This window comes from Catharus ustulatus, chromosome Z (assembly GCF_009819885.2).
Source record: "Catharus ustulatus isolate bCatUst1 chromosome Z, bCatUst1.pri.v2, whole genome shotgun sequence".
In the NCBI taxonomy this organism is placed as follows: domain Eukaryota; kingdom Metazoa; phylum Chordata; class Aves; order Passeriformes; family Turdidae; genus Catharus; species Catharus ustulatus.
The window spans coordinates 45,699,740-45,717,940 of NC_046262.2; the positions used below are offsets into that span (position 1 = coordinate 45,699,740).

At 44.8% G+C, this 18,201-nt stretch overlaps 1 protein-coding gene across 2 annotated transcripts in view; it reads left to right on the plus strand.

Annotated features, from left to right (window-relative positions):
- Positions 1 to 18,201, plus strand: part of ABCA1 (ATP binding cassette subfamily A member 1) — a 90,777-nt gene that overhangs the window by 51,906 nt on the left and 20,670 nt on the right. For both annotated transcript variants that reach the window (XM_033085254.1, XM_033085255.1), the window contains exons 8-22: positions 2,725 to 2,811; positions 7,114 to 7,354; positions 7,919 to 8,058; positions 8,296 to 8,412; positions 10,295 to 10,483; positions 11,347 to 11,552; positions 11,645 to 11,821; positions 12,421 to 12,643; positions 12,997 to 13,218; positions 13,813 to 14,017; positions 14,535 to 14,648; positions 15,118 to 15,289; positions 15,803 to 15,934; positions 16,453 to 16,592; positions 17,586 to 17,723. In XM_033085254.1, coding sequence (XP_032941145.1) covers positions 2,725 to 2,811; positions 7,114 to 7,354; positions 7,919 to 8,058; positions 8,296 to 8,412; positions 10,295 to 10,483; positions 11,347 to 11,552; positions 11,645 to 11,821; positions 12,421 to 12,643; positions 12,997 to 13,218; positions 13,813 to 14,017; positions 14,535 to 14,648; positions 15,118 to 15,289; positions 15,803 to 15,934; positions 16,453 to 16,592; positions 17,586 to 17,723 — 2,503 coding nt within the window. The remainder of the gene's footprint in view (positions 1 to 2,724; positions 2,812 to 7,113; positions 7,355 to 7,918; positions 8,059 to 8,295; positions 8,413 to 10,294; positions 10,484 to 11,346; positions 11,553 to 11,644; positions 11,822 to 12,420; positions 12,644 to 12,996; positions 13,219 to 13,812; positions 14,018 to 14,534; positions 14,649 to 15,117; positions 15,290 to 15,802; positions 15,935 to 16,452; positions 16,593 to 17,585; positions 17,724 to 18,201) is intronic.

An 18,201-nucleotide genomic window follows, 5' to 3' on the forward strand; every position in this document is an offset into this window, starting at 1 on the left:
CAGATATCTACTAAAGACAGTCTCACAGTAGAAGCAGTCTTCCTGGATCTACCCGGAATCTAGAGGTTTCTTATTAATGTAATTAAGTACTTAGTGAGTCACTACAAAGACGTGTATTAGAGGGGAATTGATGACATGCTCATCTGTTCAAAGAAGACTAGGCCTTGTGACTGATCTTTTGTTATTGTCTCCAGAGATGACTTATTAGAGGCTTTCTGAGTGGGCTTTGAGGTTCAAGAAATGGTAGAGAGAGAGTAAAATTTCCTCCATATCAGTGATACTCTTGCAAGTTCTGGTGAGAAATGATCCTGAAGTGGTATGAATTTGTTAGGGAAGAAAGGTCAGGGTGCTGTGGTATGGAAGGATGGGTACTCCTCAGATTTCAGAGTAAGGTTTGCAAGCTCCTTGAATCACATAAGACTTATGTACGAGGTCAGGAAAAGGTCCTGTTGAGCTCAGTGTCCTCAAATGATAATCCAGCCGTGTCCCTTAATGAAGGCATGTGAAAGGATGCAGAGCAACATTTCTTCAGTGTAATGTCCTGTTCTTCTCTAGTTTGCAACCCAGACTTTCTCATCTGCTGCTGGGATCTTCTTGTTTAATAGCATTTGGCAAGATTTCTATGTTGCCTGAATTCTTTAGAGTCTTTCTCAAACTCGCAATACTTTCAGCATTGTGTAGAGTGTACTGACTTTTTTCTGCTTTGACTAAGTTGCATATGCAGAAGCTCCTTTAGTTTTGCTTCAAACTGATCATTTCAAGTTTTCTAGTCCTGTGTGATGAAGGCAATCATCATCGCACTTCCATTCCCTGTCCCTGTAAGTCTACAGACCTTTGTCATAACCTCTGTCTGTCCTTACATGTCCCATTGGAAGAACTATAGCCTATTGCTTTTCCTTCAAAAACCATTCCTGCCTTGAATCATGGCCTTTGTCTACACCTGAGCTCCTTCAGAGATGGAGAACCCAAAATTACACATAGTACTTGAGAACCAGGATTGTGTTGTGGATTTGTGTTGCTGTTGGTCTGTTTTATCACTGTTTTTCTGAGATCTCTCTTTTTGAGTGGCATTAACTAATTTAGGGCCATCCAAGGGGTATCTTAATGTAGAACTGTCTTTTCCCTATGTACTTTACTTTGCAGTGCTGAATTTTGTTTGGCACTTTGTAATAGTGTGTCAGGATATTTGCTACGCCTTTGCAATTGGATTTTGATTTTTCTCTGTTCTGAACCAATTAGTATCTTCAGAAAACTTTTCCTCGTCCACCGTGTCCCTGAATCACCTCTGAATGCAGTGAACACAAATCTGTGTGGAGATTCATGAAGTATGTGGAGCTGAACAAGCACAATCTCTTGTTATACATGAACATGGAACTTTCTACCTCATCTTGCTGCTGAAGTTGTAGTGGTAGAGCAGATGTGTGGCTTTGATATTTGCTGGCTATATTTCTTTTAGCCTGAAGGTCTAAGCCTGTTGGGGTTTTTAATTGTTTTTTTTTCTCTTAGATGATACGTTTTTATTTATGCAAACCTTAAGGACTGCAGTTTGTAGAGATCCATAGATGTTAGACAATCTTCCCTGAATTTGCAACTTGCCTTGGAGCAAAGACTAACTGTGCACTCAGAAAAGTTAGCTGAATTTTAAATATCCCAGATCAGCAGAACAGTGCCCATTTACATCAGCTGGTACTGACCAGGTCTTACCCATCTCCAGCAGATCAAGTAGAACAAGTGAAAACCTCCAGACTTTTTTTTTTTTCCAAAAATTGTCCCAAGAAAGATGTGAAAAGGAAGAAATTCAGCTCAAAAGATGTCTATTAAAATCAAGGGCCTTCTCTGCTCATCTTTGTGTTGCAATGCTGTAGCTTTAGTATGCTTTTAAATGCTGCAGCATGGAGCTACTAATGTGAAATCTTACTAATTTATTTTGATCTTCATTCCCTTGAAACCAGGATTGTGCCCACATGTTTTCCATGCAAGATAATCCAGATACGTGAACGGAAGGGAAAAAGAGCCCCACAAACCAAACTCCAGGCTACCAGTTACATGTAGAGCAATTGGAAACAAGGAGTTGTCTTCAATGTGACTTCCTGCTAGAGCAAATAGTTTCCTGAAAGCCGTGCCTTCCAATTCTGGAAGCCTATCAGTCTTGCTCTTTGGTGACAGTGTATACCAGCTATTTCCTGGAAGCTGTTTGTTTAAAAATACACCCTTGGTTTGGATAAAGAGCATCGAGGCCTGATGGGAGGATTGAGTGATGATAATGTATACTGCAGTAGAGAGTTCTTTTGTGTCTGAGCTGGTATCTATGTAGTCTCTGGTGTCTGAAAATTTGTACCCACCAAACTGTCTTTTCCTCCACTCTAGTGACTTTGCATTCCCTTCTTAGCACTGGCTTGCAGGATTTCACATCCTGTGGACTGTGCTTGGTTTGTGACCTGGAATGCAAGCCATCCTTTGCATTGTGTGTGCATGCATTTAGCATTTTATTGGTATGGTTCTGATTATGGCATCCATGTCCTTAACCTGTGAACAGAGAAAGGGGTGACATTGCAGGGTATTTTATGCCCATGGTATTTTAAATTCAAGGTTACACAGAAAGCCAGCTCCGTCTTCCTCACCAATGTAAACAGTCCTAGCTGCTCTGTACAAGAATGTTTACAAGAGTTTAATTTCATTTGTGCTTTGCAGTAACTTCTAGTATTCTTTTCTCTCTTCTTGCAGAGACAACTTGCTTTCAATTCCTCCTTGTGGGATCTGTCAGAAACTGTGGAAACTTTGAGAGAAAGCGTTGGGAAGCTTGTTAAAGAGGTAAGAAGAGCCTTTGTGTCAGGAGAACACATCACTGGGGTTGTTATCTTAGCCTGTGATCTAGTACGAGATGCAACTCGGTCAAACCTCTGTCTTGTTTTGAAACTTTGCCCCATCCTACGGCTGTCTTCCTTGAGTCAGTGCAGGCAGCATGCACTTTGCAGCCTCTTGGCACTTCAAGTTACAAATACTATAATAGGAATTAGGACATTTTCTGTGGTGTTTTGCTTCTCAGCAGTGCACAATGTTTGGGCTTGCAGTGCTTCTGCTGCCAGGCACTGCCTTGCAAGCTGCATGTTGAGGCTTTCCTTTATATTTTTTTCCATCCAGTCACATCAGGGTTGTTACTTGGTTTTATCTACTGGGTTTGGTTTTGGGTGAAGGTATAGCATGTGGAAAAGGTGCTGTGGCTATTACAATTTAAATTAGTAGCTCTATGCTACTGTTTCCTCTTCATCTGTCTTGCTTTTTTGGGCCAGAGATTGTTTTCCAGTTTTGTGGGGCTCTCAGCACAATGACATCACAACACAAAACATAGACAGTGATTTGCACAGTCAAATTGACATTCTAGTTTTCGCAGGTGAAATGATGGATTAAGAAAAAGAGTTCTGCCCACCTAAGTATGAACGGGAAGTCCAAATCTGAGGGGTAGGGTGAGGTTGTCGAGCCAGAAACTTACCCTAGTTTTTTTTGTCTGGGTTTGACTTTGAAGTGCTGCTATTAGTTAAAAACATTCTCTCCCTGGAGCAGAAATCACAACCATCTAAGCTAAACAGTGCCGCCGCCTCCATCTAAGCTGAACAATGCCGCCGCCTCCTCCTCCCTTCGCCAGTTTTCCGTCTGTGCGGCAGGGCGAGAGTGAACGGCAGTAACCCCGGGCAGCGTGCACAAGAGCGGGTCACTCCAGGTTAGCCCGAGCCTCACTCCCACGGAGGGGCAGCTGCCGGGAGCCTGCGCCCTGCCAGCCAGCAATTCCTGGCACGCACCGCTCCCCGAGCCCTGCAGCCCGTGCGCAGCCTCCTTCGCGCTCGCATTAGGGCGATTCCAGGATCTGCTGCAGGCAGCGCCATGCAAGAGCTTTAGCTGCTAGCAGGGAGGCTGCCCTTCAGAGTTTGACTACAGCTGTTTCCTGTTACGTCATTTGAGCTTGGCGTTTTTTCTTGTCTGGGATAAAAATAATTGAAAGCACGTGATTCTCAGTTTGCTGATGTGGCCGAAAACGTCCCGGGGTAATGTGCCTTTTGCTTGGCAGCTGTTTTGGGTAGGACTGCCTTTTATTCTGCCCTGCTGTGCAAACAAAGGCAGCTTTTTACTCTGTGTACAGCGTGAGCTGCTCCAGATGGCTTGACCGAAAGTTACTTCTTATTGTCTGTCAGGCGGATTTCTGTGTGAAAAGGAGGTACTTGCTCCCTTGTTTCAAAGGGCAGCAACTTGAGGGGGTGGATACCGCTATTGTTTGTGCCATATCTAGGAGTCTTTCTAGCAGGGAATTTTAATTAGAAAATGGTCTGAACAAAATACTTGTCTTGGAGTAAGGGGATTGATTTGATCTGTGTCCTTGGACTCTTTAAATCAACTTATAGGAGGGCATATTTAGCACCAAGAGCAAGGACAGCTATTTAGAAACACTTAGGGAGCCAGGTCTGATGTCTGGGAGAAGAAATAATTTAGCAACCCTTCACCTTTGACATATTTGCTTCCAGAAGTGTAAAGAGATCAGCATGTAATTTGTAAAGATGCTGATGCCAAAGATGAAACAAAGTTCCTTGCTCAAGCTGTTTCAAAATAATATGTAGAATTGTATTTGCAAATGCAATCCCTCTTTAAGATGGTTGGTACTTCATGTGCTCATGGGAATTAGCTGCACTTCCTATTTAAATACCTTTGCTCGTCATGTTAGGGAGTTTATGGTATTTTAGCTAAAGGAGCAGCCTTTTTGCTGAGCAAAAATGAGCTGTTTTAGCTAAGGTACCAAACGCTTCCCTTTGAATTGCACACTCAAACTGTCACACCTGAAATGCAGCCTTGGCCTTCTGAGTGAGGAATCATCGAATGCAAAAATCTGCATGAACATATGTAACAAACAAAAATGGTTGCGCGACAGTTTTCATTTGTGTTCCATGATGCTGGTGTCCTGTAGTTCACCCTGAAGCTGTGGAGCCAGGTTGAGCAGCTGCAGGCAAAGGCAGCAGTGAGTAGCGAGGAAATGAAAATACACTTGAGTCAGTCAATCTGGACATTTGTGCTCAGGCTTTTGCTGTTCTCACAGCTGTCTTCCATTATTATCAGTGTGTCCTGTGCTTTTAGCTGTCTGAAAATAGAGGCTTCTTGTGTAGGTGACACGTAGTTGCTGTTGTTTGGCATCAAGAATTTTTCTCCAGATGTTGGCCTATCTAAAACATCCACAGTGCTACAGATGGATCACACAAAGGGTCAGGTTTACCTCCCACTGTAAGGCCAAAGACTCTTGAGTGTGCTTTCCTTGGGTGAACGTGGATTGAATTGTTCCAGCACACTACTGCTTTCAGCATTGTTGCTGGCTGACTTTACCAGCTGTCTTAGACTTTGGTTATCTGTGTTTTGTTTAAACAAAGGTGACCAGTGCACAGTGAGCAAAAGTGGCAGATGGTCTTTGACTCTGTTATTGTCTCTGAAAACAGGGCAGTTGGAGCAACGCATCTAAAGTTGTTTCTGAAATGCAGTTACAAATAGGTCTCAGCAGCTCTGCTTACCCTGTTTAGAGCATGTGCCTGTGCTGGACAGCACAGTAAGAACATCCAAGTTAATGTCATCTGACATTTCAGCAGCAATCAAGAAATCAGATAAAATTCTAAAAACACTTAAAAAGGGATAGAGAGCCAGCTGTAGCATTTTACCATGATACTGTATAAAACCCTTTGATACAGAACGCAGATCTAGGCTCTTGTTCTCTGCAAAGGGGTAGCATAACTAGAATAACATTCGAAGAAGGCCCAGTTAGGACATTTAGAGGTATAATGGCTTTCACGAAAGGAACAAGGGAACAGGCTGAGACTGTTCAGCTTGGAAAAAGAGATGAGTTGGGGATATGATCTATAGAGACCTATAGAGTTGAGTGGCACACGAAGAAGAGATAGGGATTGATTGTGCAGTGTCTCTTGCAGTAAAAACAAAACCACATGACACCAAATGGAGCTAACCAGAGCCAGATAAGGAGAGAGAAGAGATTCTTTCCTGTGATCTTGGATGTTAAATACTTGTGGCTATTCTAAATTCTAGGAGTTTACCATGGCCAAAATTCATTAAGGGTTAGGAAATAGAAGTTCCTTGAGCTGAAAATAGATGGAAAAGAGGTGATGTTCTGACATCTCAAGACAGGGGGTCTCAAAGCAACACTCCAGTGTAGCATGAAGCCAGTGTTCATGGAGCTAAGTTGCTTTTCCTGTTGTGGTGAGCTTGGCCATGCCTGAATATGGCAGCATTAAAGCAGTGAGTGTCTCAGGCTGAGGGCAGGGTGCTTTTGTTCGATGACACATTGCAGGCATGTTGGCTGGCCTATGCCACTCAAATTAGTCTGGAGGTACTACTCGTTCTGGCTGTTTCTATGTTGTCACCTCAGGCCTGGTGTCAGGTCAGCTGGTCAGGAGAAGTCTTCTTGCTGTGACTGGTTGTGTGCAAAGTTTATGCTGTGATTCAGGCTCCTGGCTGCAGCAGGGCTTGTTTTCAAGGATTTTCTGGGGATGTTGTTGACAATGGGGCAAGGAGTTTCTGGGGCAGGGATAAGTAATGCCAGTCTGGGAGGTCATACTGGCTGCCTGATGTAAATCAGTGGAGGCTTGGTGGAATTGTGCCAGGTGATACTGCTGTGGCCTGTGGCTCATCCAGTTTGTGATCCATGAGCTGCAGTCACTTGGTGTTATTCCTGTAATTCCTATCCTGACTCGGTGTGCCCCACCCCACCTGTCCTTGTGAGGGTACTCCACTGGAATGTAAGCCATTGTGCAACCAGGAGGACAAGCAGCTTCCATGTTAGAGGGCAGGGAGGCCAGGAACCACCCACAGCACTGGAGGAGAAAACTCAAGAGTAAAGAACTTGGCAAAGATACATTCCAAGTACTTGCACAGAAGAGATTTCCCTCTACAATCTTCCATTGTGGTGGTCGTGGGGAAATGTTTTCCCTGCTTCTTACCCTTGATGTTGTGTTCAAGGGGATTCTCACATGTTCAAAAATCTGTCCTGTCTTTTGAAGGCACATGGAAAGAACTTCTCCTTTTACTAATCCTGTTCTGTACTTGCTTCTCTTCTCTGCCCTTCCTCTCCAGCTGCTGAGCATGAAGAGCTGGAGTGACATGAGGCAAGAGGTAATGTTCCTGACCAATGTGAATGCCTCAAACTCCTCTACACAGATCTATCAGGCTGTGTCACGCATTGTGTGTGGCCATCCTGAAGGTGGAGGGCTCAAAATTAAATCCCTCAACTGGTATGAGGATAACAATTACAAAGCACTGTTTGGAGGCAACAGCACTGAAGATGATGTGATTAACTTCTATGATAACTCCACAAGTAAGTGTAACAATGTCATGGTCTGAGGTCCCATCTACTTCATGACTGTCATCACTAGTGTTTTCCAAACTCTCACAGCTGAAAACAGGTGGTCCTGAGGGATGTATTAATTGCTGTTTCAGAAAGGTATGCACATATTATCCTGCATCTACCGTTAAGGCCAGTAAGTTATCAACTTGCAGAGTCTCCCAAGGATGTTCTGTAGAGTCCACAGAAAGCTATTCAGTGGTCCTACTTTAGTGGAAGCGGGAGCACAGTGATGTACAACCTCTAGAAATCTGACCTTTTCTGGACAAACTTTGTTAGTGCCATGCATTGGGATTGTGGGAGTGTTGCAGAACTAGTACTGTGGCTCTTAGTGTTGGAGGCTACCTGGTTGTTCCTTGTTCACTGGGCAGACTGTGCAGGCTTGCACTAAAAGGGCCTTTTTGTGGAACTTTGCAGTAAAGGACGGGGTTTGTCTGAAAAATGCTTTGCTTTCAGCTTTGACTGTTGTTGAAGCTCTGTACCTTCTGCAGTTGTTCGCTGTGGTGTTCAGCCACTTACCTTTGTACTCTTCCTCAGCACCCTACTGCAATGAGCTAATGAAGAACCTGGAATCCAACCCGCTTTCCAGGATTATCTGGAGGGCTTTGAAACCCTTGCTGATTGGGAAGATCTTGTACACTCCAGATACTCCAGCTGTAAGGAAGGTCATGTCTGAGGTAACTCTAGCCCTGTCCTCTGATAATGTAGCATTAGCTATGTCCTCTGGCTGTGCAGCTGATCCTCTCTAGTTAAATTGGACCCAAACACAAGCCTAGAAAGGATTGCCTGCAAAAGCACAGCCTCCCTAATCTCTCACCTCTCATGCACTTATGTTGAGGGCTCCATACACCCTCTCAGCCATGATGGGTCTCTGCCAGCTTTTGGAAATAACCTTTCTTTCCTCTTTTTGACAGGTGAACAGGACATTCCAGGAGCTGGGTGTGTTTCGTGACCTCGGGGGAATGTGGGAGGAGATAAGCCCAAAGATTTGGACATTTATGGAAAGTAGTCAGGAAATGGATCTCATTCGGGTCAGTATTCTGTCCTTGCCAGAACCACCACTTTTGTTCTTTGCAATAAGTGATGAAATATTTATTTTAAATGGTGCTTCAGTGCTGAATAGGACAGATAAATATTATGGATGGGACACCTTCTTGAAAGAGATCTTGATTGTACTGATCTTGCATTATACTTGGCATTCCTTCCTTCATGTAACAGTCTCCTCCAAACAGGAGCAGTGCACATTTTACACCCAGCTGTGATCTGCCTCTTTTGGAAAGTGTACTGTTTTGTCCGCTGCATTGCCCTAATGTGTCATGAGCACATAACCATGGTTCCTCAGGTGCAGCTCTGAGGGGTGGATCTTTGCACCCTGTGCTGATGTCTTTGGAAACACAGTGATGTAAAACTGGCATCAAGAAACAGAGACTGCTGTAGAATAATTTTCCCAGCTGTCTCTGCAACATAGTTGGTTGGGTATCACAGTGCACCTTCTTGTGTACAGAGACCTCCCCAGGTCTTACAAACCTTGAAGTTCATTCCTTTTTTTACCCCTTTTTTTACTCTGCTGAATAATCTGTGACCTGCCTTGTTCTGCTTCTGCATCAACATGGCATACTAGAGCGCCAGAGACAGTTGAACAGATTGCTACCAAGTTCAGGCAGAAAGTCAAGGTCCAAAACATCAATTTGTAGTGATGTCCTCTGAAAAGTGAATGTTGCTCCTGGGTCTTTTTTTTTTTTTCATTTTACTGAGCCCTGGGCTTTAATGGTTTTACATTTTATGTTGCTTGTTAACCCTGTTGCCTCTGGTAGCTAATTATTGATCTTCCCAGAAATCTGGTCTTCTCTGCACCGGTGTAGTAACAGGGCTCCCTTTGTTGTCACCTGCTGACATTCACACAAGCAGGAGAACTTCGTTGTCAGTCCCTTGGCAGCTCCCAGACAGCCTCCCCTTCAGCTGCCATACTTCTGGGTTGATTGGCCATCCCCTCTCAACTTTCTGGGTTGTATAATCTGTTTGGCATATTTCTTCCAGTTTGCAGAACTGTTTTTGTAACTGTGACCTACTACTTTCTGGTTTGCTGGTAACAGCAGAGTATGGAGAAGCTCTTTACCTCTCATTTTTGTTGTGGCCAAAAATCCACTTCCTGTTCTTAATCATAAGGATTTTTGCAGTTTTCTCTCTTGTGCAGGTTTTTCTTTTTGTCTTCCTGACTTCAGTTCAGCTATATCCTTTATAATTACTATTCTCTTCCTGCCTGGCCTTATATTATCTGCCCAGTGGACTGGGTTTCTGCTTCATTGTATTTGTGCTAGGCATTGTGCATACAGCAGCCTGTCCTCAGAAAGCTAGCAGTTAAACTGGGTGAAGAAACCACTGTCCTAGACAGGAGAACAAAGTTAGGGCATCATGGCTGTACAGGGCGGCACCTCTGGTGCTGATATTTCTGCTCAGCACGGTGACTGTTGAGCCTTTAAACCATGCCTCAGTCACTCTCCATCCCTGCCAGGAGGAGAGATTTTTCTGGAAGAAGAGAGCAGAGCTAGGCAACTAATACTGGGAAATACATTTCTGCTGAGCAAGCATCTCCCTGTTCCCTGGTTTGCATGTGTGGGGTGCAGAGCTGTGCATGGCTCTCTGCTGCCCTCTCCTTGGGAGAGGGGTGGCAGGACATGGAGCCAGCCTGCAAAGCACACCGATGTGGTGTAGCTGTACCAGGGGAGGCACATCCTTCTCAAAGGGAAGGGTGATGGCTAGGATGCACTGTGCTGCTCCTCTCAGTATGACAGAGGGCCTGTACCTGCACCTTTTCAACAGCTGTTTTCCCTGTAGCGCTTGTTTTTGTCATGAGAGAGGAATCTAACATTGCTTCTCACAACTGTTTCTTCTTTGAAAACAAAATACCTGCAGACATTGCTGAAAAACAAAGCCCTCTGGGACCTGCACTTGCCAGCTTCCAACTGGACAGTGGAGGATATTACCCGTTTCCTGTCAAACAGTCCAGAGGACTCTGAGACAGAAAATGGCTCTGTGTACACCTGGGTGGATGCCTTCAATGAGACTGACCGGGCTATCCAGACCATCTCCCGCTTCATGGAGGTGAGATCCTGTTAAGTGTGGGCAAGGTGCTGGTGGAGGGCAGCAGCTTGATCTTCATTCAAGCAGCTGGATGTTCTGGAAAGCAAAGATAGGTGCTCCTCCATCTGTTTTCTGGATACAACCAGAAATTAGTAGGGCTGAGTAGTAGCATGTCAGGAAATTATGATTTATTCAGATGATTAAGTATAGATGTAGGAACCTAAATAGAGGCCTTGTTTTGGTCACTGCATGTGATTTCCTGCCCTTCTGTTCCTGGGTGACTGAAAGCTGCTGCTGTCTCGAGCAGTGTAGCAGCTTCACTCTGTGTAGTGTAGTTTCAGTCTGAGGTTTAGCTGGGGACTGTGGTGAAGCTAGCAGCTGCTTTAAACCGGGGGAACAAAATTAGTTCTACTTTTTGCCTCATCAGCTTGGGAGATGAGTGCAAACAGAAACAGGCCATGGCCTGATAAGGACCTGGTCAAAAGCCTTCAGGTCTCTCCACTGATGTTTAGCGGCTTTGAATCTGACTTGATTTATTGGTAACAGATGAAGTAAGAACTGTTTATGGAAATTGATATTTGGATGAGATCCTGTGGGTAATACTGCAATGCTAGCCTCTTGTACAGAAAATACCTTTGCTGGGGTATTTCTCAGTGATATATGTTTGACTGATAGGTGACTGTCACGCAGGAAGCAGTGACAGCTCTTGCAACTTTCTGGATTACAACAAACTATTGTAAAATAGCCTGATACTGTTGTCTTTTTCTTGGGAGTGACATTACTATTGGCGTGTTGTCTTCTTTCCCTCCACCCCACAACTAAACAAAGTACATTATGATTTGGCAGTGTATCCCATAAATACTTCCAATTCTGTCCCTGTCTAGTGTGTCAACTTGGACAAACTGGAACCTGTGCCCACAGAAGTCCGACTCATTAACAAGTCCTTGGAGCTTCTGGATGAAAGGAGGTTCTGGGCAGGCATAGTCTTCACTGAAATAGCTCCTGGCAGCACAGACCTTCCTCAACATGTGAAATACAAGATACGTATGGACATTGATAATGTAGAAAGGACCAACAAGATCAAGGATGGGTGAGCCCCAACATCCTGCCTTAAGATTAAATTCTTGCACAGGATGGTGTGAGGAGGATTTCTAATGGAAAGGTCTTGTTCTCTTGGTGCAGGTACTGGGACCCTGGTCCCCGTGCTGACCCCTTTGAGGACATGCGCTATGTCTGGGGAGGCTTTGTCTACTTGCAGGATGTGGTAGAGCAGGCCATCATCAGGGTTCAGACAGGCACGGAGAAGAAGACAGGAGTTTACGTGCAGCAGATGCCCTACCCATGCTACGTGGATGACATGTATGTATGCAGCCGCTTCTAAAGCTCCCAGGAAGAGGAGCTTGGGAGGCATTTTGTCACACCTCAGGCATGGTTTATGTCCCTGTCATCAGCATGGAGGCAATCTTCATAGCATTCCTAATTCCTAGAATTAGGGCACCTGCATGAAGGATTTAGAATATATAATGACTTGCAGAGTCCTGCCAAGGAGAGGGACTGTAAATACTGGAACTGAACACACAAAGTACCTTCCTGAGTTGTGACCATATTCCCACACCTGATGTGAGCAAAAACAGTGCTGGGAAAAAAAGCAGACAGGCACGGGAGAGGAGAAAGAAGATAATTAAGAGCAGTCCTTAGGCAAGGCAGCTCTTTGCACCCACTCTTCCACTGAGTGACGTTTGCAGCTCCAGCTCCCACTCCTAACTGGCGATGTGCTTGAAACCCATCTGCCTCACCTCCGTGGGACACGGATCCTTTGTCAGGTTTTGCACATCTGCTGCTTTGTGCAGTGAAACCATAGCTGTCACCATGCTCTCTGATAGCCCTTGAAGTGATATCTGAAGTTGCAGTGATGTTTTTCACTCAGTTCTCCTGTCCCTTTTCCTTCATTTTCTCAGATTTCTGCGTGTTATGAGCCGCTCCATGCCACTCTTCATGACACTAGCTTGGATCTACTCGGTGGCTGTGATAATTAAGGGCATTGTGTATGAGAAGGAAGCCCGGCTGAAAGAAACAATGAGGATTATGGGACTTGACAATGGCATCCTTTGGTTAAGCTGGTTCATTAGCAGCCTTGTCCCTCTCCTGATGAGTGCAGGACTGCTGGTGCTGATCCTGAAGGTGAGTTACCTGGTTTGGCCTGTGGCAGCAGAGTCAGAACCTTTAGAACCTGCTAAGCAGTGGTCTGCACTGACACACTAGGGAGGAGTTTGTGGGACTGTGTTGACCAGTCACTTTTTGGGAAGAGAATTTTGGAACAACAGGACTGTGTGGCTGAAAACAGCAGGAGGGAATGTTGTGGATTCAGTTATCTTGAAAAGATACCTCTGGTACTGCCTTACTTCTGGGAAGGCTGTTGCGCAAATTGCAGGAAGCCCTGCCTTACCTGAGCAGCAGCTGTGCAGAACTGCCTATAACAGAGATGCCTTGGAGAGCCCTTTCAAAACCTGATGCACTTACTGTTCTCCTGCCAGATGGGGAATCTGCTGCCTTACAGCGATCCTAGTGTGGTGTTCATTTTCCTCTCAATCTTCGGCGTTGTGACCATCCTCCAGTGCTTCCTCATCAGCACTGTTTTCTCCAGGGCCAATCTGGCAGCTGCCTGTGGGGGCATTGTCTACTTCACACTGTACCTGCCTTATGTGTTGTGTGTTGCCTGGCAGGACCACATCAGCTTCTCACTCAAGATTCTTGCGGTGAGTCCCAATTAAACTCTCCTGGGCACAGGATCTCCACCAGTATGGCACTTAGAAGCTCTCTAGCTGGGCACTGTTACAAGGGGGGAAGTGACAATGGGAGCTTAATTTTCACTGGAGGAGTTTATTAGGGTTGGGCTTAATAGAGAGATTTACTGAACCTGGTAGAAGCTGCTGAGTGGGTTTTGTTGTCTTTGGGAGTAGAAGTAATGCAGCTGGACTAAGCTGCCTTGATCTCTGTATGCTGTGATACTCTACCCCAGACATGCAGGCCGAAGGAACCACCTGCCTTTCCTCTGCACAGCACTGTCTGGAGAAGGTGACTGTTAACAACCTGTTCCTTTACAGGGAAATCCAAAGTGTAAGGGAAAGAAGATAGGGAAACAAAACAATTCTGGATGGAGGTCCAGTAGAGATTTCAGCCCTCCTGGAACCTAGACCAAATCTGCCACTCCATATCTGCAAATACAGTGATGGTCTTGGAACTTCGACTTTTCATATGAACAATGTCCCTTAGCCTGAGGTACAACTGAGATGGCTAGTTGGAGAATAGATGTAAAAGACTCAGTGCTTGTTCATTCGTTCCATTTTCAGAGCCTGCTGTCTCCAGTAGCCTTTGGTTTCGGTTGCGAGTACTTTGCGCTGTTTGAGGAGCAGGGAGTTGGTGTTCAGTGGGACAACTTCTTTGAGAGCCCCTTGGAAGAAGATGGCTTTAGCATCACCACATCAGCTGTCATGATGCTGTTTGATACCTTTCTATATGGAGTTATGACCTGGTACATTGAATCTGTCTTCCCAGGTGAGGTCTACTTTCGAGAGATAATCATGTCTCACGGCTTTTAAATTAATCTTTTTGCCCTTTTCACTTGCTAAGGTGCAAATTTGGCCCATTTTAAAGCAGAGCTGTAAAAATGTCATGGAGTGTCAGAGCAAGGTTGTTGCTTGCTGCTAGCAGTGAGTACTGTTGCTTGCTGCTAGCAGCACAGAAGCATGACCCCATTGTGGCCATGGCTGATCTAGCCCCAGAAGCTTTGCTGTACATCACTCTGAAGTTCACAGACTGTGCTGCAAGGGAGGAGTTAAGACCATCAGTACCGCAGGTGCTACTCAACACCTTTCAGCATAGGGGTTTTAACCCTAAAGTGAAGTTAGATGACTCCTACCCAGAGTCTGTCAGCATCTTCATATATAAAGATTTCTTAGTCCTGCCTCATCTGGAGGTTTACTGAGGGTGGAGTACTTCCCTTCTTGTAATGAAAGATAACGAAAGAAAAGGGACAGATGCACTCAGGCTCAAGTAATGCTTTTCTTTTTAGGCCAGTATGGGATTCCCAGACCCTGGTACTTTCCTTTCACAAAGTCCTATTGGTTTGGAGAGGAATCACAGGACAGACTGCACCCTCATCCTGACCAGAAGGGGTCTTCAGAAGGTAAGTGCTGGACGCAAAGCCTTTCTGAAGTGTTAAGGTCTGCCTTTTTCTGAAATGACAGTCCAAGGACAGCAGGAGCAGTACTGGCATGGATAGGTGAAACTGGTCAACCTTTTGTTTATCACAGTTTGGGTATGCTTATCAGGTGGGTGCATCCAGATAATCCCAAGATACTGTGCCCACCTTAGTGCAGCTGGGTGCTCCAGGCTCATGGAATTAAGAAGTCCTTGTATTTTTGCTGACCTTGATAACACTGGAGATCTCCAGCTCTCGGATTAGCCCAGGAGAGAGAAAACAACTAAATGATAACTTCTGTGGAAGATTCCTGTCTCTGAAGAGGAAAATGTGGTCAGTTCTTCATATAGCTCATTTCTTCACAGGCTTGGGGGAATGTGATGTCTGTTAAAACTCCCATGCAATTTCTGTTGAAACCTATCATACCTCTCTACTTTGTTGTGTTTTCTTCCAGTCTGCAAGGAGGAAGAGCCGGTGCACCTGAGTCTTGGTGTTTCCATCCAGAACCTGGTCAAGGTTTACCGTGATGGCAAGAAAGTTGCTGTAGATGGTCTTACACTTAACTTCTATGAAGGACAAATCACCTCCTTTCTTGGACATAATGGAGCAGGGAAAACCACTACTATGTAAGAAGAAAATAATTATTTAAGCCAGTAGGGAAGTGACTGAATACTGCAACTCCTATGCATATAGTAAAGGTAGCCATAGAACTGCAGTGTGAAAGCTGGTGCAGACTAGAGTGCCTCTGCTAATCTAGTCTAGTTATGCTGCTGCCTTACAGATACAAGGGACCTGAACCAGGGGGGTTCAGATTGCGGCTGGGTCAAATGGATCTGTAGGCAGTGTTTTGTAGTAATGCGATTTGTGATTCTGATGTAGCAATGAAAGAAAGCAAGTTGGTACTGAAAGAACAAAAAGCTTTTAGAGGAAAAAAACTTTCCTTCTAGCAGCTATGTGGGTGTTCTTTAATCACCACTGGAGCTGATTTGTGCTTTGGTTTATTTAAAATCCATTTGTGAGATGTTTTTCATGCTACTTTCTTGATACAGGATTTCCCCAAGGTTTCCACCTACTCTTAATTCAGCCATCTACTGTTTCCTAGTGGTAGAATCTACTGATCTGTTTTATTTTTCTTTCAGGTCCATTTTGACTGGCTTGTTTCCCCCAACTTCGGGTACAGCCTTCATCCTGGGCAAAGATATCCGCTCTGAGCTTAGCACCATCAGGCAGAACCTGGGTGTATGTCCACAACACAATGTGCTGTTTGACTTGTGAGTATCATCTGGGAGACACAGGACTGGTGCTATCCAGCAGAAATTTGGGTTCTCTAGGATACAGTAGTGGGCTTTCAGCTTTGACAGTCCTTTTTCTGTGTGTGCATGGTGTGAGACAGTGGGGTGGTGTGAGATTGGTACAGGAACGTTCTGTTTGTTAGCACATTCCTAAGTGCCTGGGAATGATCAGCAAGAGCTTGTACTTTCGTCTTTCGTGTCTGTTAATAATCTACTCTGCTCAGCTAGGCCAAGTGTTTTCTTTGGTGCCTAGTGATTTGGGTTGTTTGTGTACTATCAAGCACCCTTAAAAAAGGATTATTTACATGGGTGCTGAATAGTCACACCCTGAAGTCAGGCCCAAGCTGAGTGCATGCAGTCTGTGGCTCCTTCCTGAAACCTCAGCCTTAAAAGATGTTTTTCTGAGCAAACAGAAATGCCTGCAGTAATGCTAATAAAAGGGATTAATCCCAGCGTGGTGCTTTCAACTGTGCCCTGAGGCTGCATTTGTTCCCTAGGCTGACTGTGGAGGAGCACATCTGGTTCTATGCTCGGCTCAAAGGGCTGCCGGAAAAGAAGGTGAAAGAGGAGATGGAGCAGATGGCAACAGATGTTGGTTTGCCTCACAAACTGAAAGCTAGAACAAGCAGGCTCTCTGGTAGGTTCAGATCTTTCACATTTCTCAGCCTTGGAACACTCCATTTGCTCTTGCACAGGCTGTGCTAGGGACCTTGTGATGGGATCGTGCAATTATATATAGACTGCTACACAATTAAGCATTTAAGGAAATCAGTTATTTATTAAGTACCTAATCAATGTATCTTAATAAACATCACAATCTTGCAAGTCTCTATCTAATGGCCATAACAAGTCACTCACTTTCTTTGAGTATTTTGTATTTCTTTCCATCATGACATAGTTCAGCTGCATTTGCTGTATGTTGTCCAAAGCTTGCTATTATATCTGGGGTTTATGAGTTTAGGTGAGAGTGGCTCAGATCATAGTCTCTTGCTGTTTGTGAACCATACATGCATTCCTTATGCTGACTTCTGCCCCTTCAGTTGGTGACCTGGAGTGCCCTTCTTTGCTCAGGAGGAGGAGAATTCCTGTACCAGTCTGTACCAGATACTAGAGGCACTGAGACGCCTTTGTCTTACTCAAGTATCAGTACAGACCGTACATTTGGCTTTGGGGACAGAGAGCAGATGACCATGGTTGACTTCAGTATTGAGGAATGCAGTATAATTCCTTGCTTTTGCCTCTGGAACACTTCCATGGAAGGAGAGTCTCATGGGGACTTATTTCTGAAGCTCAGACTCTGGAGACCTGTGTTCCAGATCCTTAGATATGATTAGGCCTGCTAGCTGGTGATTTACTACCCCGGTGCTGAGACAGTATAATTCACTTAAGGAAGGGCATGCAAGGTTCCCTGCAGTAGGAGGAGAGTTAGACTCTACTGAGGAAAGACTATCCAGATGAATTATCCACTGTCCAGAAAGTGGTGTGACCTTGAAGGCCTGAAACAGCAGCAGTATTTGTTCTCCTCAGTCTGCTTTCTCTCAGAGAGCTTATTATCCACCATGGTGAGAGTATTGCTATTCTGCTCATCTCTGCATCAGCCTGAGCACCTCTTCTTTCTTGTGCCTGACAGGTGGCATGCAGAGGAAGCTCTCTGTTGCCTTAGCGTTTGTTGGTGGCTCCAAGGTTGTCATTCTGGATGAGCCTACAGCTGGGGTGGATCCTTATTCTCGCAGAGGAATATGGGAGCTGCTTCTGAAGTATCGGCAAGGTACGTCATCTTTTTCTCTGCTCTTAATAAATGTGTTGTGGAAGGCAAAAGAAAATCAATCTGATTAATGACTGTTGTCAAAATAGCAATTAGTCCTTGCAAGTTTATTGTTGCCTGCACCAAGGAATGAACAAAGACAATGCAGGACAAGGATGCTCAGATCTCTCATGTGTATTCCTTTCTCCTCCTATTCACATCAGAATTCATGAACAAACTTTTTTACTGGTTTGTGAGGGAGGGCAGGTGAAGTCAGAAAACCACCTTTGGTGTTCAGTGGTGTCCTGTTCTGCTCTATGCAACCAGCCTTACAGACATGAAATTAAACTACAGTAATTTCATGATCATAAGGTGCACCATTTTGACTAAAATTTTGGTACCAACCCAGAAGTGCAGCTTACACTCTGGGGCTGCCAATATATGAAGAAAGTTCGGAAATTTCCCAACCTGGAAGTGTGAGCTGCGAGCCTAGCCGAGCTTG